The sequence below is a fragment of the Panulirus ornatus genome, chromosome 3, assembly GCF_036320965.1.
Source record: "Panulirus ornatus isolate Po-2019 chromosome 3, ASM3632096v1, whole genome shotgun sequence".
In the NCBI taxonomy this organism is placed as follows: domain Eukaryota; kingdom Metazoa; phylum Arthropoda; class Malacostraca; order Decapoda; family Palinuridae; genus Panulirus; species Panulirus ornatus.
In genome coordinates, this window is record NC_092226.1 from 42,818,931 (window position 1) to 42,843,477 (window position 24,547).

A 24,547-nucleotide genomic window follows, 5' to 3' on the forward strand; every position below is an offset into this window, starting at 1 on the left:
ATAAATGCTACATACAAAATCATTTGCTTTTCTAAGTTTTTCTAACATACATTCTTCAAAGCAAACACCTGATTCACACATTCTTTACCACTTCTGAAACCACACTACTCTTCCACAATCTGATGCTCTGTACATGCCTTCACCCTCTCAATCAATACCCTCCCATATAATTTACCAGGAATACTCAACAAACTTATACCTCTGTAATTTGAGCACTCACCTTTGTCCCCTTTGCCTTTGTACAATGGCACTATGCAAGCATTCCGCCAATTCTCAGGCACCTCACCATGAATCATACATACATTAAATAACTTTACCAACCAGTCAACAATACAGTCACCCCCTTTTTTAATACATTCCACTGCAATGCCATCCAAACCCGCCACCTTACCGGCTTTCATCTTCCGCAAAGCTTTTACTACCTCTTCTCTGTTTACCAAATCATTTTCCCTAACCCTCTCACTTTGCACACCACCTCGACCAAAACACCCTATAGCTGCCACTCTAACATCAATCACATTCAGCAAACCTTCAAAATACTCACTCCATCTCCTTCTCACATCACCACTACTTGTTATCACCTCCCCATTAACCCCCTTCACTGAAGTTCCCATTTGTTCCCTTGTCTTACGCACTTTATTTACCTCCTTCCAAAACATCTTTTTATTCTCCCTAAAATTAAATTATACACTCTAATCCCAACTCTCATTTGCCCTCTTTTTCACCTCTTGCAACTTTCTCTTGACCTCCTGCCTCTTTCTTTTATACATCTCCCACTCATCTGCATTATTTCCCTGCAAAAACCGTCCAAATGCCTCTCTCTTCTCTTTCACTAATAACCTTACTTCTTCATCCCATCACTCACTACCCTTTCTAATCTGCCCACCTCCCACGCTTCTCATGCCACAAGCATCTTTTGCGCAAGCCATCACTGCTTCCCTAAATACATCCCATTCCTCCCCCACTCCCCTTACTTCCTTTGTTCTCACCTTTTTCCATTCTGTACTCAGTCTCTCCTGGTACTTCTTCACACAAGTCTCCTTCCCAAGTTCACTTACTCTCACCACTCTCTTCACCCCAACATTCTCTCTACTTTTCTGAAAACCTCTACAAATCTTCACCTTTGCCTCCACAAGATAATGATTAGACATCCCTCCAGTTGCACCTCTCAGCACATTAACATCCAAAAGTCTCTCTTTCACGCGCCTATCAATTAACATGTAATCCAATAACGCTCTCTGGCCATCTCTCCTACTTACATACGTATACTTATGTATTTTTTTTTTTTCATACTATTTGCTATTTCCCGCTTTTTAAACAAGGTATTCCCAATCACCAGTCTTTTTTCAGCACATAAATGCACAAGCTCTTCACCATTTCCATTTACAACACTGAACACCCCCATGTATACCAATTATTCCCTCAACTGCCACATTACTCACCTTTGCATTCAAATCACCCATCACTATGACCCAGTCTCGTGCATCAAAACCACTAACACTCTCATTCAGCTGCTCCCAAAACACTTGCCTCTCATGATCTTTCTTCTCATGCCCAGGTGCATATGCACCAATAATCACCCATCTCTCTCCATCAACTTTCAGTTTTGCCTACATGAATCTAGAGTTTACTCTCTTACACTGTATCACATACTCCCACCACTCATGTTTCAGGAGTAGTGCTACTCCTTCCCTTGCTCTTGTCCTCTCACTAAGCCCTGACTTTACTCCCAAGACATTCCCAAACCACTCTTCTCCTTTACCCTTGAGCTTCATTTCACTCAGAGCCAAAACATCCAGGTTCCTTTCCTGAAACGTACTACCTATGTCTATAAATATATATTAATTATATTTCTATATCTATTATACTTAGTAGCTGTCTCCTACATTAGTGAGGTAGCACAAGGAAACAGATGAAAGAATGGCCCAACCCACCCAAATACACATGTATAAACATAAACGCCCTCACACGCACATATACATACCAATGCATTTCAATGAATACATCATACTTGAACATACAAAGACATACATACATGCACATGTACATATCCATACTTGTTGCCTTCATCCATTCCTGTTACCACCCCGCCACACATGAAATGGCACCCCCTCACCCCGCGTGCAGGCAAGGAAAAGCTAGGAAACGACAACAGAGGCCACTTTTGTTCACATTATGTCTCAAGCTGTCATGTATAATGCAACAAGACCACAGCTCCCTCTCCACGTCCAGGTCCCACAAAACTTTCCATGGTTTACCCCAGACGTTTCACATGCCCTGGTTCAATCCATTAAAAGCACGTCGACCTCGGCATACCACATCATTCCAATTCACTCTATTCCTTGCATGCCTTTTACTCTCCTGTATGTTTGGGCCACGATCGTTCAAAATCTTTTTCACTCCATCCTTCCAACTCAGTCACTAACTTCTGCAGTTTCTCACCCAAATCAGCCATCAGTGCTGTAACATCAGCGAATGACAACTGACTCACTTTCAAGCTCTCTCATCCACAACAGACTGCATACTTACACCTCTCTCCAAAACTCTTGTATTCACCTCCCTAACAACCCCATCCATTAACAAATTAAACAACCATGGAGACATCACACATACTTGCCACAAACCGACACTCACTGGGAACCAATCACTTTCCTCTCTTCTTACTCATACACATGCTTTACATCCTCGATAAAAACTTTTCACTACTTCTAGCAACTTACCTACCACAACATATACTCTTAATACCTTCCACAAGGCATCTCTATCATATGCCTTCTCCAGATCCATAAATGCTACATACAAATCCATTTGTTTTTCTAAGTATTTCTCGCATACATTCTTCAAAGTATATACCTGATCCACACATCCACTACCACTTCCCAAATCTGATGCTCTGTACATGCCTTCACCCTCTCAATCAATGCCCTCCCATATAATTTCCCAGAAATACTCAACAAACTTATGCCTTTGTAATTTGAGCACTAACCTTTATCCTCTTTGCCTTTGTACAATGGCACTATGCAAGAATTCTGCCAATCCTCAGGCTCTTCACCATGAACCATACATACACTGAATATCCTCACCAACCAGTCAACAACAGAAACACCCCCTTTTTTTTTATAAATTCCACTGCAATACCATCCAAACCCGCTGCTTTGCTGGCTTTCATCTTCCGCAAAGCTTTCACTACCTCTTCTTTGTTCACCAAATCATTCTCCCAGACCCTCTCACTTCGCACACCAATCTCGACCAAAACATCCTATATCTGCCACACTATCATCAAACACATTCTACAAACCTTCAAAATACTCACTCCATCTCCCTCTCACTTCACCACTACTTGTTATTACCTCTCCATTTGCCCATTCACCGATGTTCCCATTTGTTCTCATGTCTTACACACTTTATTTACCTCCTTCCAAAACATCTTTTTATTCTCACCTCAACTCTCAGCTGCCCTCTTTTTCACCTCTTGTACCTTTCTCTTGATCTCTTGCCTCTTTCTTTATTATATCTCCCAGTCATTTGCACTATTTCCCTGCAAAAATTGCCCAAATGCCTCTCTCTTTTCTTTCACTAACAATCTCACTTCTTCACCCCACTACTCACTACCCTTTCTAATCTCCCCACCTTCCACCTTTCTCATGCCACAGGCATCTTTTGCACAAGCCATCAATGCTTCCCTAAATACATCCCATTCCTCCACCAGTCCCGTTACATCATTTGCTCTCATCTTTTTCCACTCTGCACTCAATCTCTCCTGGTACTTCCTCACACAAGTCTCCTTTCAAAGCTCACTTACTCTCACCATTCTCTTCACCCAAACTATTCTCATCTTTTCTGAAAACCTCTATATAACTTCACCTTTGCCTCCACAAGATAATGATCAGACATCCCTCCAGTTGCACCTCTCAGCACATTAACATCCAAAAGTCTCTCTTTCATGCACCTATCAATTAACACATAATCCAATAGCACTCTCTGGCCATCTCTCCTACTTACATACGTGTACTTATGTATATCTCTCTTTTTGAACCAGGTATTCCCAATCACCAGTCCTTTTTCAGCACACAAATCTACAAGCTCTTCACCATTTCCATTTACAACACTGAACACCCCATGTGCACAAATTACACCCTCAACTGCTACATTACTCACCTTTGCATTCAAATCACCCATCACTATAACCCGGTTTCGTGCATCAAAGCTGCCAACACAGTCGCTCAGCTGCTCCCGTAACACTTGCCTCTCATGATCTTCCCATGACAAGGTGCATAGTCACCAATAAACACCAATCTCTCTCCATCCACTTTCATTTCTACCCATATCAATCTAAAGTTTACTTTCTTACACTCCCACAACTCCTGCTTCTGGAGTAGTGCTACTCCTTCACTTGCTCTTGTCCTCTCACCAACTCCCAAAACATTTGCAAACAACTCTTCCCTTTTACTCATGAGCTTCATTTCACTCAGAGCCAAAACATCCAAGTTCCATTCCTCAAACATACTACCTATCTCTCCTTTTATCTCAACTTGGTTACATCCACACGCATTTAGACAACCCAATCTGAGCCTTCAAGGAGGATGAGCACTCCCTGCATGACTCCTACACATATTTGATATACTTTTTTGCTGTCTCCTACGTTAATGAGGTAGCACAAGGAAACAGATGAAAGAATGGCCCAACTTACACATGCACATATACATACCTATACATTTCAATGTATACATATATAGACACACACAGACATATACATATGTACACATGCACATCATTTATACTTGCTGCCTTTATTCATTCCTGTCGCCATCCTGCCAGACATGAAATGACATCTACCTCCCCCCGCATGCACGTGAGGTAGCCTTTGTTGTCTTTTCCTAGTGCAACCTCATACGCATGCGGGAGGAGGGGGTTGTCATTTCATGTGTGGTGAGGCGGCAACAGGAATAAATAAAGGTAGCAAGTATGAATTATGTACATGTATATGTCTGTGTATGTATATATATGTATACGTTGAAATGTATGTGAGAAACACTAAGAAAAGCAAATGGATTTGTATGTAGCATCTATGGTTCTGGAGAAGGAATATGATAGAGGTGATAGAGATGCTCTGTGGAGGGTATTAAGAATATATGATGTGGGAGGCCAGTTGTTAGAAGCAGTGAAAAGTTTTTATCGAGGATGTAAGGCATTTGTACTTGTAGGAAGAGAGGAAAGCGACTGGTTCTCAGTGAATGTTGGTTTGCGGCAGGGATGCGTGACGTCTCCATGGTTATCTAATTTGTTTATGGATGGGGTTGTTAGGGAGGTGAATGCAAGAGTTTTGGAAAGAGGGGCGAATATGCAGTCTGTTGTGGATGAGAGAGCTTGGGAAGTGAGTCAGTTGTTGTTCGCTGATGATACAGTGCTGGTGGCTGATTCGGGTGAGAAACTGCAGAAGCCGGTGACTGAGTTTGGTAAAGTGTGTGAAAGAAGAAAGCTGAGGATAAATATGAATAAGAGCAAGGTTATTAGGTACAGTAGGGTTGAGGGACAAGTCAACTGGAAGGTAAGTTTGAATGGAGAAAAACTGGAGGAAGTGAAGTGTTTTAGATATCTGGGAGTGGATTTGGCAGCGGAAGGAACCATGGAAACAGAAGTGAATCATAGGATGGGGGAGGGGGTGAAAGTTCTGGGAGCGTTGGAAAATGTGTGGAAGTCGAGAACGTTATCTTGGAGAGCAAAGATGGGTATGTTTGAAGGGACAGGGGTTCCAACAATGTTATATGGTTGCGAAGCGTGGGCTATAGATAGAGTTGTGCGGAGGAGGGTGGATGTGCTGGAAATGAGATGTTTGAGGACAATATGTGGTGAGAAGTGGTTTGACCGAGTAAGTAATGAAAGGGCAAGAGAGATGTTTGGTAATAAAAAGAGTGTGGTTGAGAGAGCAGGAGAAGGTGTTTTGAAATGGTTTGGTCACATGGAGAGAATGAGAGATGAAAGATCGACAAAGAGGATACATGTGTCAGAGGTGGAGGGAATGAGGAGAAGTGGGAGACCAAACTGGAGGTGGAATGATAAAGTGAAAAAGATTTTGAGCGATCGGGGCCTGAACATGCAGGAGGGTGAAAGGCGTGCAAGGAATAGAGTGAATTGGAACGATGTGGTATAACAGGGTCGATGTGCTGTAAACGGATTGAACCAGGACATGTGAAGCATCTGGGGTAAGCCATGGAAAGTTTTGTGGGGCCTGGATGTGGAAAGGGAGCTGTGGTTTTGGTGCTTTATATATGACAGCTAGAGACTGAGTGTGAACAAACATGGCCTTTGTTGTCTTTTCCTAGAGCTACCTCATGCACACATGTGGGGGAAGGGGTCTTCATTTCATGTGTGGTAGGTGGCGACGGGAATGAATAAAGGCAGACAGTATGAATTATGTACATGTGTATATATGTATATGTCTGTGTGTGTATGTATATATATGTATATGTTGAGATGTATAGGTACGTATATGTGCATGTGTGGACGTGTATGTATATACATGCGTATGTGGGTGGATTGGGCCATTCTTTCATCTGTTTCCTTACTCTACCTTGCTAATGCGGGAGACAGCGACAAAGTATAATGAATAAATAAATACTTTGAAATGTATAGGTATGTATATGTGTGTGTGTGGACGTGTATGTATATACATGTGTATGTATGTGGGTTGGGCCATTCTTTCGTCTGCTTCCTTGCGCTACCTCGGTAATGCGGGAAACAGTGACAATGTATACTAATATAGTATAATAATAATAATAATATATATATATATATATATATATATATATATATATATATATATATATATATTTTTTTTTTATACTTTGTCGCTGTCTCCCGCGTTTGCGAGGTAGCGCAAGGAAACAGACGAAAGAAATGGCCCAACCCCCCCATACACATGTATATACATACGTCCACACACGCAAATATACATACCTACACAGCTTTCCATGGTTTACCCCAGACGCTTCACATGCCTTGATTCAATCCACTGACAGCACGTCAACCCCGGTATACCACATCGCTCCAATTCACTCTATTCCTTGCCCTCCTTTCACCCTCCTGCATGTTCAGGCCCTGATCACACAAAATCTTTTTCACTCCATCTTTCCACCTCCAATTTGGTCTCCCTCTTCTCCTCGTTCCCTCCACCTCCGACACATATATCCTCTTCGTCAATCTTTCTTCACTCATTCTCTCCATGTGCCCAAACCACTTCAAAACACCCTCTTCTGCTCTCTCAACCACGCTCTTTTTATTTCCACACATCTCTCTTACCCTTACGTTACTCACTCGATCAAACCACCTCACACCACACATTGTCCTCAAACATCTCATTTCCAGCACATCCATCCTCCTGCGCACAACTCTATCCATAGCCCACGCCTCGCAACCATACAACATTGTTGGAACCACTATTCCTTCAAACATACCCATTTTTGCTTTCCGAGATAATGTTCTCGACTTCCATACATTCTTCAAGGCCCCCAGAATTTTCGCCCCCTCCCCCACCCTATGATCCACTTCCGCTTCCATGGTTCCATCCGCTGCCAGATCAACTCCCAGATATCTAAAACACTTCACTTCCTCCAGTTTTTCTCCGTTCAAACTCACCTCCCAATTGACTTGACCCTCAACCCTACTGTACCTAATAACCTTGCTCTTATTCACATTTACTCTTAACTTTCTTCTTCCACACACTTTACCAAACTCAGTCACCAACTTCTGCAGTTTCTCACATGAATCAGCCACCAGCGCTGTATCATCAGCGAACAACAACTGACTCACTTCCCAAGCTCTCTCATCCACAACAGACTTCATACTTGCCCCTCTTTCCAAAACTCTTGCAAACTACTATTCCTTCAAACATACCCATTTTTGCTTTCCGAGATAATTTTCTCGACTTCCACACATTCTTCAAGGCCCCCAGAATTTTCGCCCCCTCCCCCACCCTATGATCCACTTCCGCTTCCATGGTTCCATCCGCTGCCAGATCCACTCCCAGATATCTAAAACACTTCACTTCCTCCAGTTTTTCTCCATTCAAAGTCACCTCCCAATTGACTTGACCCTCAACCCTACTGTACCTAATAACCTTGCTCTTATTCACATTTACTCACAACTTTTTTCTTTCACACACTTTACCAAACTCAGTCACCAGCTTCTGCAGTTTCTCACATGAATCAGCCACCAGCGCTGTATCATCAGCGAACAACAACTGACTCACTTCCCAAGCTCTCTCATCCACAACAGACTTCATACTTGCCCCTCTTTCCAAAACTCTTGCAAACTACTATTCCTTCAAACATACCCATTTTTGCTTTCCGAGATAATGTTCTCGACTTCCACACATTCTTCAAGGCCCCCAGAATTTTCGCCCCCTCCCCCACCCTATGATCCACTTCCGCTTCCATGGTTCCATCCGCTGCCAGATCCACTCCCAGATATCTAAAACACTTCACTTCCTCCAGTTTTTCTCCATTCAAACTTACCTCCCAATTGACTTGACCCTCAACCCTACTGTACCTAATAACCTTGCTCTTATTTACATTTACTCACAACTTTTTTCTTTCAAACACTTTACCAAACTCAGTCACCAGCTTCTGCAGTTTCTCACATGAATCAGCCACCAGCGCTGTATCATCAGCGAACAACAACTGACTCACTTCCCAAGCTCTCTCATCCACAACAGACTTCATACTTGCCCCTCTTTCCAAAACTCTTGCATTTACCTCCCTAACAACCCCATTCATAAACAAATCAAATAACCATGGGGACATCACACACCCCTGCCGCAAACCTACATTCACTGAGAACCAATCACTTTCCTCTCTTCCTACACGTACACATGCCTTACATCCTCGATAAAAACTTTTCACTGCTTCTAGCGATGCATACTTAGAAAAACAGATGACTTGCAGGAAGCATTCATGGATCTGGACAAGGAATATGATATAGTTGACAGAGATGCTTTGTGGAAGGTATCAAGAGTATATGGTGTGGGAGGCAAGTTGTTAGAAGCAGTGAAAAGTTTTTATCGAGGATGTAAGGCATGTGTACGTGTAGGAAGAGAGGAAAGTGATTGGTTCTCAGTGAATGTAGGTTTGCGGCAGGGGTGTGTGATGTCTCCATGGTTGTTTAATTTGTTTATGGATGGGGTTGTTAGGGAGGTGAATGCAAGAGTTTTGGAAAGAGGGGCAAATATGAAGTCTGTTGTGGATGAGAGAGCTTGGGAAGTGAGTCAGTTGTTGTTCGCTGATGATACAGCGCTGGTGGCTGATTCATGTGAGAAACTGCAGAAGCTGGTGACTGAGTTTGGTAAAGTGTGTGAAAGAAGAAAGTTAAGAGTAAATGTGAATAAGAGCAAGGTTATTAGGTACAGTAGGGTTGAGGGTCAAGTCAATTGGGAGGTGAGTTTGAATGGAGAAAAACTGGAGGAAGTGAAGTGTTTTAGATATCTGGGAGGGGATCTGGCAGCGGATGGAAACATGGAAGCGGAAGTGGATCATAGGGTGGGGGAGGGGGCGAAAATTCTGGGAGCCTTGAAGAATGTGTGGAAGTCGAGAACATTATCTCGGAAAGCAAAAATGGGTATGTTTGAAGGAATAGTGGTTCCAACAATGTTGTATGGTTGCGAGGCGTGGACTATGGATAGAGTTGTGCGCAGGAGGGTGGATGTGCTGGAAATGAGATGTTTGAGGACAATGTGTGGTGTGAGGTGGTTTGATCGAATAAGTAATGAAAGGGTAAGAGAGATGTGTGGAAATAAAAAGAGCGTGGTTGAGAGAGCAGAAGAGGGTGTTTTGAAATGGTTTGGTCACATGGAGAGAATGAGTGAGGAAAGATTGACCAAGAGGATATATGTGTCGGAGGTGGAGGGAACGAGAGAAGAGGGAGACCAAATTGGAGGTGGAAAGATGGAGTGAAAAAGATTTTGTGTGATCGGGGCCTGAACATGCAGGAGGGTGAAAGGAGGGCAAGGAATAGAGTGAATTGAGCAATGTGGTATACCGGGGTTGACGTGCTGTCAGAGGATTGAATCAAGCATGTGAAGCGTCTGGGGTAAACCATGGAAAGCTGTGTAGGTATGTATAATTTGCGTGTGTGGACGTATGTATATACATGTGTATGGGGGTGGGTTGGGCCATTTCTTTCGTCTGTTTCCTTGCCCTACCTCGCAAACGCGGGAGACAGCGTCAAAAAAAAAAAAAAAAAAAAAAAAAAATATATATATAATTTATTCATAAATGCTCCATACAAATCCATTTGCTTTTCTACGTATTTCTCACATATATTCTTCAAAGCAAACACCTGATTCACACATCCTCTACCACTTCTGAAACCACACTGCTCTTCCCCAATCTGATGCTCTGTACATGCCTTCACCCTCTCAATCAATACCCTCCCATATAATTCCAGGAATACTCAACAAACTTATACCTCTGTAATTTGAGCACTCACTCTTATCCCCTTTGCCTTTGTACAATGGCACTATGCACGCATTCCGCCAATCCTCAGGCACCTCACCATGAGTCATACATACATTAAATAACCTTACCAACCAGTCAACAATACAGTCACCCCCTTTTTTTATAAATTCCACTGCAATACCATCCAAGCCTGCTGCCTCTCCGGCTCTTTCATCTTCCGCACAGCTTTTACTACCTCTTCTCTGTTTACCAAATCATTTTCCCTAACCCTCGCACTTTGCACACCACCTCGACCAAAACACCCTATATCTGCTACTCTATCATCAAACACATTCAACAAACCTTCAAAATACTCACTCCATCTCCTTCTCACATCACCACTACTTGTTATCACCTCCCCATTTGCACCCTTCACTGAAGTTCCCATTTGTTACCTTGTCTTATGCACTTTATTTACCTCCTTCCAGAACATCTTTTTATTCTCCCTAAAATTTAATGATACTCTCTCCCCAAACTCTCATTTATGGATCTGGAGAAGGCATATGATAGAGTTGATAGAGATGCTCTGTGGAAGGTATTAAGAATATATGTGTGGGAGGCAAGTTGTTAGAAGCAGTGAAAAGTTTTTATCGAGGATGTAAGGCATGTGTACGTGTAGGAAGAGAGGAAAGTGATTGGTTCTCAGTGAATGTAGGTTTGCGGCAGGGGTGTGTGATGTCTCCATGGTTGTTTAATTTGTTTATGGATGGGGTTGTTAGGGAGGTGAATGCAAGAGTTTTGGAAAGAGGGGCAAGTATGAAGTCTCTTGGGGATGAGAGAGCTTGGGAAGTGAGTCAGTTGTTGTTCGCTGATGATACAGCGCTGGTGGCTGATTCATGTGAGAAACTGCAGAAGCTGGTGACTGAGTTTGGTAAAGTGTGTGAAAGAAGAAAGTTAAGAGTAAATGTGAATAAGAGCAAGGTTATTAGGTACAGTAGGGTTGAGGGTCAAGTCAATTGGAGGTGAGTTTGAATGGAGAAAAACTGGAGGAAGTGAAGTGTTTCAGATATCTGGGAGTGGATCTGGCAGCGGATGGAACCATGGAAGCGGAAGTGGATCATAGGGTGGGGGAGGGGGCGAAAATTCTGGGAGCCTTGAAGAATGTGTGGAAGTCGAGAACATTATCTCGGAAAGCAAAAATGGGTATGTTTGAAGGATAGTGGTTCCAACAATGTTGTATGGTTGCGAGGCGTGGACTATGGATAGAGTTGTGCGCAGGAGGATGGATGTGCTGGAAATGAGATGTTTGAGACAATGTGTGGTGTGAGGTGGTTTGATCGAGTAAAGTAATGTAAGGGTAAGAGAGATGTGTGGAAATAAAAAGAGCGTGGTTGAGAGAGCAGAAGAGGGTGTTTTGAAATGGTTTGGTCACATGGAGAGAATGAGTGAGGAAAGATTGACCAAGAGGATATACGTGTCGGAGGTGGAGGGAACGAGGAGAAGAGGGAGACCAAATTGGAGGTGGAAAGATGGAGTGAAAAAGATTTTGTGTGATCGGGGCCTGAACATGCAGGAGGGTGAAAGGAGGGCAAGGAATAGAGTGAATTGGAGCGATGTGGTTATACCGGGGTTGACGTGCTGTCAGTGGATTGAATCAAGGCTGTGAAGCGTCTGGGGTAAACCATGGAAAGCTGTGTAGGTATGTATAATTTGCGTGTGTGGACGTATGTATATACATGAGTATGGGGGTGGGTTGGATATATATATATATATATATATATTTTTTTTTATACTTTGTCGCTGTCTCCCGCGTTTGCGAGGTAGCGCAAGGAAACAGACGAAAGAAATGGCCCAACCCCCCCATACACATGTATATACATACGTCCACACACGCAAATATACATACCTACACAGCTTTCCATGGTTTACCCCAGACGCTTCACATGCCTTGATTCAATCCACTGACAGCACGTCAACCCCGGTATACCACATCGCTCCAATTCACTCTATTCCTTGCCCTCCTTTCACCCTCCTGCATGTTCAGGCCCTGATCACACAAAATCTTTTTCACTCCATCTTTCCACCTCCAATTTGGTCTCCCTCTTCTCCTCGTTCCCTCCACCTCCGACACATATATCCTCTTCGTCAATCTTTCTCACTCATTCTCTCCATGTGCCCAAACCACTTCAAAACACCCTCTTCTGCTCTCTCAACCACGCTCTTTTTATTTCCACACATCTCTCTTACCCTTACGTTACTCACTCGATCAAACCACCTCACACCACACATTGTCCTCAAACATCTCATTTCCAGCACATCCATCCTCCTGCGCACAACTCTATCCATAGCCCACGCCTCGCAACCATACAACATTGTTGGAACCACTATTCCTTCAAACATACCCATTTTTGCTTTCCGAGATAATGTTCTCGACTTCCACACATTCTTCAAGGCCCCCAGAATTTTCGCCCCCTCCCCCACCCTATCATCCACTTCCGCTTCCATGGTTCCATCCGCTGCCAGATCCACTCCCAGATATCTAAAACACTTCACTTCCTCCAGTTTTTCTCCGTTCAAACTCACCTCCCAATTGACTTGACCCTCAACCCTACTGTACCTAATAACCTTGCTCTTATTCACATTTACTCTTAACTTTCTTCTTCCACACACTTTACCAAACTCAGTCACCAGCTTCTGCAGTTTCTCACATGAATCAGCCACCAGCGCTGTATCATCAGCGAACAACAACTGACTCACTTCCCAAGCTCTCTCATCCCCAACAGACTTCATACTTGCCCCTCTTTCCAAAACTCTTGCAAACTACTATTCCTTCAAACATACCCATTTTTTGCTCTACGAGATAACGTTCTCTCTTTCCACATATTCTTCATCACTCCCAGAACCTTGTCCCTTGCCCCCTTGCCCAGCCTAAGACTCACTTCTGCTTCTGTGGTTCCATTCCTTGCTAAGTCTGCTCCTAGACATCTAAAACACTTCACCTCCTCCAATTTTTCTCTATTCAATTTTTCATCCTAATCAACTTGTACCTCAATCCTGCTCACCCTAAGAACCTTGCTCTTATTCACATTTACTCTTAATTTTCTCTTTCCCCACACTTTTCCAAACTCAGTCACCAACTTCTGTCATTCCCCACTCACATCAGCAAACAACACCTGACTCACTTCCCAGGCCTTCTCATCCCCAACAGACTGCATACTTGCCCCTCTCTACAAAACTCTTGCAATTACCTCCCTAACAACCCCATTCATAAACAAATCAAATAACCATGGGGACATCACACACCCCTACCGGAGACCAACCATCACCGGGAACTGGTCACTCTTCTCTTCCTGCTAGCACACATGCCTTACATCCTTGGTAAAACTTTTCACTGCATCTAATCCAACACCATATACTCTTAAGACCTTCCACAAACCGTGTCTATCAACTCTGTTCACATGCCTTCTCCAGATCCATAAATGCTACATACAAATCCATCTGTTTTTCTAAATATTTCTCACACATTCTTCAAAACTGACAACTGATTCACACATCCTCTACCACTTCTGAAACCACACTGCTTTTCCCCAATCTCATGCTCTATACATGCCTTCACCCTCTCAATCAATACCCTCCCATATAATTTCCCAGGAATACTCTACAAACTTATGCCTCTGTAGTTTGAGCATCCACCTTTATCCCCTTTGCCTTTGTACAGTGGCACTGTACATGCATTCCACCAATCTTTAGGCACTTCATACCGAACCATACATACAATGAATATCCCTAACAACCAATCAACCACATAATCACCCCCTTTATCAATAAATTCCGCTGCGATACCATCCAAATCCAATGCCTTGCTGTATTTCATCTTCTGCAAGACTTTCACCACCTCTTCTCTCTTAACCAAACCATTTTCCCTGACCCTCTCACTTTGCACACCACCCTCACCAAAACAACCTACATCTGCCACCCTATCATCAAACACATTCAACAAGCCTTCAAAATACTCACTCCATCTCCTCACTTCTTCACTACCTATTATCACTTCCCCCCTTCACTGATGTTCCCAATTGTTCACTTGTCTTTTGCACATCATTTTCCTTCTTCCAAAACATCTTTTTATTCTCCCTAAAATTTAATGATGCTCTATCAACGCAACTCTCATTTGCCCTCTTTTTCAACCCCTGCACCCTCCTTTTATACATCTCCCAGTTAATTTGCACTCGTTCCTTGTAAGTACTGTCCAAATGCCTCTCTTTTCTCTTTCACTACTTCTTCAGCCCACCATTCACTACTCTTTCTAATATGACCACCTCCCACCTTTCTCATGCCATATGCATCTTTTGCACATGCCATCACCGTTTCCCTAAATACATCCCATTCCTGACCCACTCCCTTCACATCCATTGCTCTCACTTTTTTGCCATTCTACATAAATCTCTTCTGGTACTTCCCCACAAAAATCTCTTCTGGTACTTCCTCACAAAAGCCTCCTCTCTAAGCTCATTTACTCTCACCACTCTCTTTTCCCCAACATTCTCTCTATTTTTTTTGAAAATCTTAGCAAATCTTCACCTTTGCCTCTCCAGCTGCCCCTCTCAGGAAATTCACGTCCAAAAGTCTCTCTTTTACACGCCCATAAGGTAACACGTAATCCAACAATGGCCTTTGACCATCTCTCCTACTCGTATATGTATACTTATGTATGTCTCTCTTTTCAATTTGTTTATGGATGGGGTGGCTAGGGAGGTGAATGCAAGAGTTTTGGAGAGAAGGGCAAGTATGAAGTCTGTTCTGGATGAAAGGGTTTGCAAAGTGAGTCAGTTGTTGTTTGCTGATGATACAGTGCTGGTGGCTGATTCAGGTTAGACACTGCAGAAGTTGGTGACTGAGTTTGGTAAAGTGTGTGAAAGAAGAACGTGGAGAGTATATGTGAATAAGAGCAAGGTTATTAGGTTTAGTGGGCTTGAGGGATAAGTTAATTGGGATGTGGGTTTGCATGGAGGAAAACTGGAGGGAGTGAAGTGTTTTAGATATCTGGAGTGGACTTAGCAGCATGATGGAACCATGGAAGTGGAAGTGAGTCACGGAGTGGGGGAGTGGATAAAGGTTCTGGGAGCGATGAAGAATATGTGGAAGGTAAGAACATCATCTGAGAGAGCAAAAATGGGTATATTTGAAGGAATAGTAGTTCCACTAATATTATATGATTGTGAGGCATTGGCTATAGATAGGGTTGTACACAGGAGGGTGGATGTGTTGAAAATGAAATGCTTGAGGACAATATGTGGTGTGAGGTTGTTTGATTAAGTAATGAAAGGGTAAGAGAGATGTGTACAAATAAATAGAAAGTGGTTGAGAGAGCAGAATATGGTGTGTTGAAATGATTTGGACATATGGAGAGAATGAATGAGGACAGATTGACAAAAAGGAAATATATGTTGGAGGTGGAGGGAAGAACTAGAAGCAGAGGACCAAATTGGAGAGAATGAGAGAGGAAAGGTTGACATAGAGGATATATGTGTCAGAGGTGGAAGGAACAAGGAGACGTGGGAAACTAAACTGGAGGTGGAAGGATGAAAAGAAAACAATTTTGAGCAATCGGTGCCTGATCATACAGGAGGGTGAAAGGCTTGCAAGGAAGAGTGAATTGGAATGATGTGGTATACCAGGGTCGACATGCTACCAATGGACTGAACTAGGGCATGTGAAACATTTGGGGTAAACCATGGAAAGGTCTGTGGGGCCTGGATGTGGATTGGGAGCTATATATATATATATATATATATATATATATATATATATATATATATATATATATATATATATACTTCCATTGTTCTCACCTTTTTCCATTCTGTACTCAGTCTCTCCTGGTACTTCCTCACACAAGTCTCCTTCCCAAGTTCACTTACTCTCACCACCCTCTTCACCCCAACATTCACTTATCTTTTCTGGAAACCCATACAAATCTTCACCTTAGCCTCCACAAGATGAAAGCCGGCAAGGCAGCAGGTTTGGATGGTATTGCAGTGGAATTTATTAAAAAAGGGGGTGACTGTATTTTTGACTGGTTGGTAAGGTTATTTAATGTATGTATGACTCATGGTGAGGTGCCTGAGGATTGGCAGAATGCGTGCAAAGTGCCATTGTACAAAGGCAAAGGGGATAAGAGTGAGTGCTCAAATTACAGAGGTATAAGTTTGGTGAGTATTCCTGGCATATTGTATGGGAGGGTATTGATTGAGAGGGTGAAGGCATGTACAGAGCATCAGATTGGGGAAGAGCAGTGTGGTTTCAGAAGTGGTAGAGGATGTGTGGATCAGGTGTTTGCTTTGAAGAATGTATATGAGAAATACCTAGAAAAGCAAATGGATTTGTATGTAGCATTTATGGATCTGGAGAAGGCATATGATAGAGTTGATAGAGATGCTCTGTGGAAGGTATTAAGAATATATGGTGTGGGAGGCAAGTTGTTAGAAGCAGTGAAAAGTTTTTATCGAGGATGTAAGGCATGTGTACGTGTAGGAAGAGAGGAAAGTGATTGGTTCTCAGTGAATGTAGGTTTGCGGCAGGGGTGTGTGATGTCTCCATGGTTGTTTAATTTGTTTATGGATGGGGTTGTTAGGGAGGTGAATGCAAGAGTTTTGGAAAGAGGGGCAAATATGAAGTCTGTTGTGGATGAGAGAGCTTGGGAAGTGAGTCAGTTGTTGTTTGCTGATGATACAGCGCTGGTGGCTGATTCATGTGAGAAACTGCAGAAGCTGGTGACTGAGTTTGGTAAAGTGTGTGAAAGAAGTAAGTTAAGAGTAAATGTGAATAAGAGCAAGGTTATTAGGTACAGTAGGGTTGAGGGTCAAGTCAATTGGGAGGTGAGTTTGAATGGAGAAAAACTGGAGGAAGTGAAGTGTTTTAGATATCTGGGAGGGGATCTGGCAGCGGATGGAAACATGGAAGCGGAAGTGGATCATAGGGTGGGGGAGGGGGCGAAAATTCTGGGAGCCTTGAAGAATGTGTGGAAGTCGAGAACATTATCTCGGAAAGCAAAAATGGGTATGTTTGAAGGAATAGTGGTTCCAACAATGTTGTATGGTTGCGAGGCGTGGACTATGGATAGAGTTGTGCGCAGGAGGGTGGATGTGCTGGAAATGAGATGTTTGAGGACAATGTGTGGTGTGAGGTGGTTTGATCGAGTAAGTAACGTAAGGGTAAGAGAGATGTGTGGAAATAAAAAGAGCGTGGTTGAGAGAGCAGAAGAGGGTGTTTTGAAATGGTTTGGTCACATGGAGAGAATGAGTGAGGAAAGATTGACCAAGAGGATATATGTGTCGGAGGTGGAGGGAACGAGGAGAAGAGGGAGACCAAATTGGAGGTGGAAAGATGGAGTGAAAAAGATTTTGTGTGATCGGGGCCTGAACATGCTGGAGGGTGAAAGGAGGGCAAGGAATAGAGTGAATTGGAGCAATGTGGTATACCGGGGTTGACGTGCTGTCAGAGGATTGAATCAAGGCATGTGAAGCGTCTGGGGTAAACCATGGAAAGCTGTGTAGGTATGTATATTTGAGTGTGTGGACGTATGTATATACATGTGTATGGGGGTGGGTTGGGCCATTTCTTTCGTCTGTTTCCTTGCGCTACCTCGCAAACGCGGGAGACAGCGTCAAAAAAAAAAAAAAAAAAAAAAAAAAAATATATATATATATATATCCATAAATGCTCCATACAAATCCATTTGCTTTTCTACGTATTTCTCACATATATTCTTCAAAGCAAACACCTGATTCACACATCCTCTACCACTTCTGAAACCACACTGCTCTTCCTCAATCTGATGCTCTGTACATGCCTTCACCCTCTCAATCAATACCCTCCCATATAATTTCCCAGGAATACTCAACAAACTTATACCTCTGTAATTTGAGCACTCACTCTTATCCCCTTTGCCTTTGTACAATGGCACTATGCACGCATTCCGCCAATCCTCAGGCACCTCACCATGAGTCATACATACATTAAATAACCTTACCAACCAGTCAACAATACAGTCACCCCCTTTTTTTATAAATTCCACTGCAATACCATCCAAGCCTGCTGCCTTGCCGGCTTTCATCTTCCGCAAAGCTTTTACTACCTCTTCTCTGTTTACCAAATCATTTTCCCTAACCCTCGCACTTTGCACACCACCTCGACCAAAACACCCTATATCTGCTACTCTATCATCAAACACATTCAACAAACCTTCAAAATACTCACTCCATCTCCTTCTCACATCACCACTACTTGTTATCACCTCCCCATTTGCACCCTTCACTGAAGTTCCCATTTGCTCCCTTGTCTTACGCACTTTATTTACCTCCTTCCAGAACATCTTTTTATTCTCCCTAAAATTTAATGATACTCTCTCACCCCAACTCTCATTTATGGATCTGGAGAAGGCATATGATAGAGTTGATAGAGATGCTCTGTGGAAGGTATTAAGAATATATGGTGTGGGAGGCAAGTTGTTAGAAGCAGTGAAAAGTTTTTATCGAGGATGTAAGGCATGTGTACGTGTAGGAAGAGAGGAAAGTGATTGGTTCTCAGTGAATGTAGGTTTGCGGCAGGGGTGTGTGATGTCTCCATGGTTGTTTAATTTGTTTATGGATGGGGTTGTTAGGGAGGTGAATGCAAGAGTTTTGGAAAGAGGGGCAAGTATGAAGTCTCTTGGGGATGAGAGAGCTTGGGAAGTGAGTCAGTTGTTGTTCGCTGATGATACAGCGCTGGTGGCTGATTCATGTGAGAAACTGCAGAAGCTGGTGACTGAGTTTGGTAAAGTGTGTGAAAGAAGAAAGTTAAGAGTAAATGTGAATAAGAGCAAGGTTATTAGGTACAGTAGGGTTGAGGGTCAAGTCAATTGGGAGGTGAGTTTGAATGGAGAAAAACTGGAGGAAGTGAAGTGTTTCAGATATCTGGGAGTGGATCTGGCAGCGGATGGAACCATGGAAGCGGAAGTGGATCATAGGGTGGGGGAGGGGGCGAAAATTCTGGGAGCCTTGAAGAATGTGTGGAAGTCGAGAACATTATCTCGGAAAGCAAAAATGGGTATGTTTGAAGGAATAGTGGTTCCAACAATGTTGTATGGTTGCGAGGCGTGGACTATGGATAGAGTTGTGCGCAGGAGGATGGATGTGCTGGAAATGAGATGTTTGAGGACAATGTGTGGTGTGAGGTGGTTTGATCGAGTAAGTAATGTAAGGGTAAGAGAGATGTGTGGAAATAAAAAGAGCGTGGTTGAGAGAGCAGAAGAGGGTGTTTTGAAATGGTTTGGTCACATGGAGAGAATGAGTGAGGAAAGATTGACCAAGAGGATATACGTGTCGGAGGTGGAGGGAACGAGGAGAAGAGGGAGACCAAATTGGAGGTGGAAAGATGGAGTGAAAAAGATTTTGTGTGATCGGGGCCTGAACATGCAGGAGGGTGAAAGGAGGGCAAGGAATAGAGTGAATTGGAGCGATGTGGTATACCGGGGTTGACGTGCTGTCAGTGGATTGAATCAAGGCATGTGAAGCGTCTGGGGTAAACCATGGAAAGCTGTGTAGGTATGTATATTTGCGTGTGTGGACGTATGTATATACATGAGTATGGGGGTGGGTTGGGCCATTTCTTTCGTCTGTTTCCTTGCCCTACCTCGCAAACGCGGGAGACAGCGGCAAAAAAAAAAAAAAAAAAAAAAAAAAAAAAAAAAGGTTAGGGGAGAAAGAATACTTCCCACGTATTCCCTGCGTGTCGTAAAAGGTGACCAAAAGGGAAGGGAGCGGGGGGCTGGAAATCCTCCCCTCTCGTTTTTTTTTTTTTTTTTTTTCCCTCAAAAGAAGGAACAGAGAAGAGGGCCAGGTGAGGATATTTCCTCAAAGGCCCAGTCCTCTGTTCTTAACGCTACCTCGCTATCGTGGGAAATAGCGAATAGTATGAAAAAAAAAATATATATTTTATTTATTTTTTTATTATACTTTGTCGCTGTCTCCCGCGTTTGCGAGGTAGCGCAAGGAAACAGACGAAAGAAATGGCCCAACCCCCCCCATACACATGTATATACATACGTCCACACACGCAAATATACATACCTACACAGCTTTCCATGGTTTACCCCAGACGCTTCACATGCCTTGATTCAATCCACTGACAGCACGTCAACCCCGGTATACCACTTCGCTCCAATTCACTCTATTCCGTGCCCTCCTTTCACCCTCCTGCATGTTCAGGCCCCGATCACACAAAATCTTTTTCACTCCATCTTTCCACCTCCAATTTGGTCTCCCTCCTCCTCGTTCCCTCCACCTCCGACACATATATCCTCTTGGTCAATCTTTCCTCACTCATTCTCTCCATGTGCCCAAACCACTTCAAAACACCCTCTTCTGCTCTCTCAACCACGCTCTTTTTATTTCCACACATCTCTCTTACCCTTACGTTACTCACTCGATCAAACCACCTCACACCACACATTGTCATCAAACATCTCATTTCCAGCACATCCATCCTCCTGCGCACAACTCTATCCATAGCCCACGCCTCGCAACCATACAACATTGTTGGAACCACTATTCCTTCAAACATACCCATTTTTGCTTTCCGAGATAATGTTCTCGACTTCCACACATTCTTCAAGGCCCCCAGAATTTTCGCCCCCTCCCCCACCCTATGATCCACTTCCGCTTCCATGGTTCCATCCGCTGCCAGATCCACTCCCAGATATCTAAAACACTTCACTTCCTCCAGTTTTTCTCCATTCAAAGTCACCTCCCAATTGACTTGACCCTCAACCCTACTGTACCTAATAACCTTGCTCTTATTCACATTTACTCTTAACTTTCTTCTTCCACACACTTTACCAAACTCAGTCACCAGCTTCTGCAGTTTCTCACATGAATCAGCCACCAGCGCTGTATCATCAGCGAACAACAACTGACTCACTTCCCAAGCTCTCTCATCCACAACAGACTTCATACTTGCCCCTCTTTCCAAAACTCTTGCATTTACCTCCCTAACAACCCCATCCATAAACAAATTAAACAACCATGGAGACATCACACACCCCTGCCGCAAACCTACATTCACTGAGAACCAATCACTTTCCTCTCTTCCTACACGTACACATGCCTTACATCCTCGATAAAAACTTTTCACTGCTTCTAACAACTTTCCTCCCACACCATATATTCTTAATACCTTCCACAGAGCATCTCTATCAACTCTTATCATATGCCTTCTCCAGATCCATAAATGCTACATACAAATCCATTTGCTTTTCTAAGTATTTCTCACATACATTCTTCAAAGCAAACACCTGATCCACACATCCTCTACCACTTCTGAAACCACACTGCTCTTCCCCAATATATATATATAGCAGCAAGACAGTCATTGGAACCATGGAAACAGAAGTGAGTCACCGAATGGGTGAGGTTGTATGGGTTACAGGAGCACTGAACAATGTGTGGAAAAGGAAGTCATTATCTGGGAGGGCAAAAATGGGCATGTTTGAAGGTATAGTATTCACAGAGATGTTGTATAGATGTGAAACACTGGCTATGGATGAGGGTGTCTGGAGGAAGGTGGTTGTGCTGAACATGAAATGCTTGAGGATAATATTTGGTGCATGGTGGTTTGCTAGAGTAAGTAATGAAAGGGTAAGAGATGAGTGTGATAATAAGAAGAGGTTGAGAGAAGTGAAAAGGGTGCATTGAAGTGATTCTGACATATGGAGAGAATGAGTGAGGAGGAAGATAAAGATAATAAGTATGTACGTTAGAAGCAGAGTGGAGAAAGGAAAAAAGAGAAGGGGGATACCAAATTACGGAGGGGAGGATGGAGTGTCCTTCAACCCAACTAAACTAATAATCTTTCTTTTTCATCCAAATTTACTTTGAACTTCCTCCTTTCATACACTCTTTCAAACTCAGTCACCAACTTCTGCAGTTTCTCACTCAAATCTACCACCACTGGCAAACAACTGACCCACTTTCCCAGGCCTTCTCATCCCCAGAGACTGCATGCTCAACCCTTTCCCTAAGAATAACACCTTTACTTTCCTCACCATCCCATCCATAAACAAATTAAACAACTATAGTGACATCACATACCCCAGCCACAGCCCATCCTTCACTTAGAACCTTTCACTCTCCTTTCTTCCAACTTGTATACATGCCTTATGCCCTGAATGAAAACTTCTCTGCTTCAAGCAGCTTTCCTCCCACACTGTATAATCTTAAGACCTTCCCCAAGGCATTTCTATCAGCCCTAACTTATTCTTTCTCCACATCCATAAAACCAAATGAACATCCATCTGCTTCTCTAAGTATTTCTCACACACATTCTCTCAAGCAAACACTTGATCCACACATCCTCTACCATTTCTGGAACCACACTGCTCCTCACCAGTCTGATGCTCTGTACATACCTTCATCCTTTCAACCAATACCCTCCAATACAAATTACCAAGTACAGTAATTCTCTCCATACATTCAAATTACTTCAGCTCACCCCCTTCGGTTTTCTCAACCACAGTCTTTTTAACACACCTCTTTCTTACCCATTCATTAGTTACTCAATCAAACCAGCTCATATCACATCCTTAAACATCCCATTTCCAACTAATCCACCCTCCTTTAAACAGCTTTATCTATTACCCACATCTTGCACCCATATATTATGCTTGAGACTATCACACCTTCAAACATACCCTCCAAGATAACGATCTTTTCTACATATTCTTCAGTGCTCCCAGACCCTTTATCACTTACCAACCCAATGACTCACTTCCATGGTTTCATTTACTGCCATGTCCACTCCCAGGTACCTATATAAATGTATATCACTGAAATCACAGTGATGTGCATGATTTATCATTTGCTGATAGCCATGAGGAAAAATGAAACAAATAAGTCCAAAGTGCACTTTCATGAATTTTACATCTTCAGGGGAGATATTTTTAATATCTACCCTGATGATGTAAAATACACAAAAATGCACTTAGGACTTATTGTGTTTCACATTTCCTCATGATTATCAGCAAATATATACAATTGTATCCCATATGAATCAAAGAACTGTTACACTTGGGCAAGATGTAACTAACTGAAATGCATTAGCTCCTGCATGTGCTTGCTTTAGCCAATCTAAAATGCAACTCTTATGCTACAAAATCTCACCTCATCTGCAGGATCATAATACTGTTCCAAGTATGGGTGAGCAAGTGCCTCTTCAACAGTAATACGTTTGTGAGGATTGAAGGTTAACATCTTGTCTAATAAGTCTAAAGCTTTGGAGTCAGCATTGGGGTACAGTTTTGTCCATGGAACTTTAGGCTTGTATGGTAAAGACTGAAGGTAGCTTCTGGCCTGTAAAGAAAAAATTATCCTCATTCAAATAATCATTTCTGTTGCATAAGCCTAGCTCATCTGAAAACTACATACCTATTCCAAAGATTTTCTTCATCATTTTTTACACCTTGGATATACCTCAAAGAAAAATATCCTTAAAGTACTGGAAGGTCTGTTTCTTTACAGCCTGATTTGGTTTGTTCATCAGAGTCCTACTGCTGGCTGGGTGGACACAGATTTATACAGAAATAAAAGTCATTCAACAATAATAGAGCAAACACATATTGTCAAAAGCACATGTGCCAAAACAGGTTACCTACATATCTGGAACTGGAGTTTATACAAGTGGCAGAATGGGTTAGGAGATAGAAAGGAATATAAATGAATCCAAACAGCAACAGACCACTAGGTCCCTTCAAGGCTGTTTGTGATAGTGAAAGATAACAGAAACTCACAGATTAGCTGAGTAAAAGTGGGAAGGTATACAGATAATTCAGGAAGAACCTGCAAACAGTCTTTGTGTGATTAAGGAAGCATAAAAAATAAGTCATGGATATGAAGTGAAATATTTATCAAATCTATTCTTGAAAGTATCTAAAGTACTGCTTTCAACCACTCTAATGGATAAATCATTCCATATGTTAACAATACTGTTAAAAAAAGTACTAACCTCACTTGAAAAAAAATATTTACCCATGAGTTTCAGTCCATTACAATGAATGAAATCTGACAAATCAAGTCATAAATAGC

At 42.6% G+C, this 24,547-nt stretch overlaps 1 protein-coding gene across 1 annotated transcript in view; it reads right to left on the reverse strand.

Annotated features, from left to right (window-relative positions):
- rl (Mitogen-activated protein kinase rl) overlaps positions 1–24,547 on the reverse strand; it is a 218,067-nt gene that overhangs the window by 6,301 nt on the left and 187,219 nt on the right. Inside the window, exon 7 of the mRNA XM_071687460.1 lies at positions 23,627–23,815. Coding sequence (XP_071543561.1) covers positions 23,627–23,815 — 189 coding nt within the window. The remainder of the gene's footprint in view (positions 1–23,626; positions 23,816–24,547) is intronic.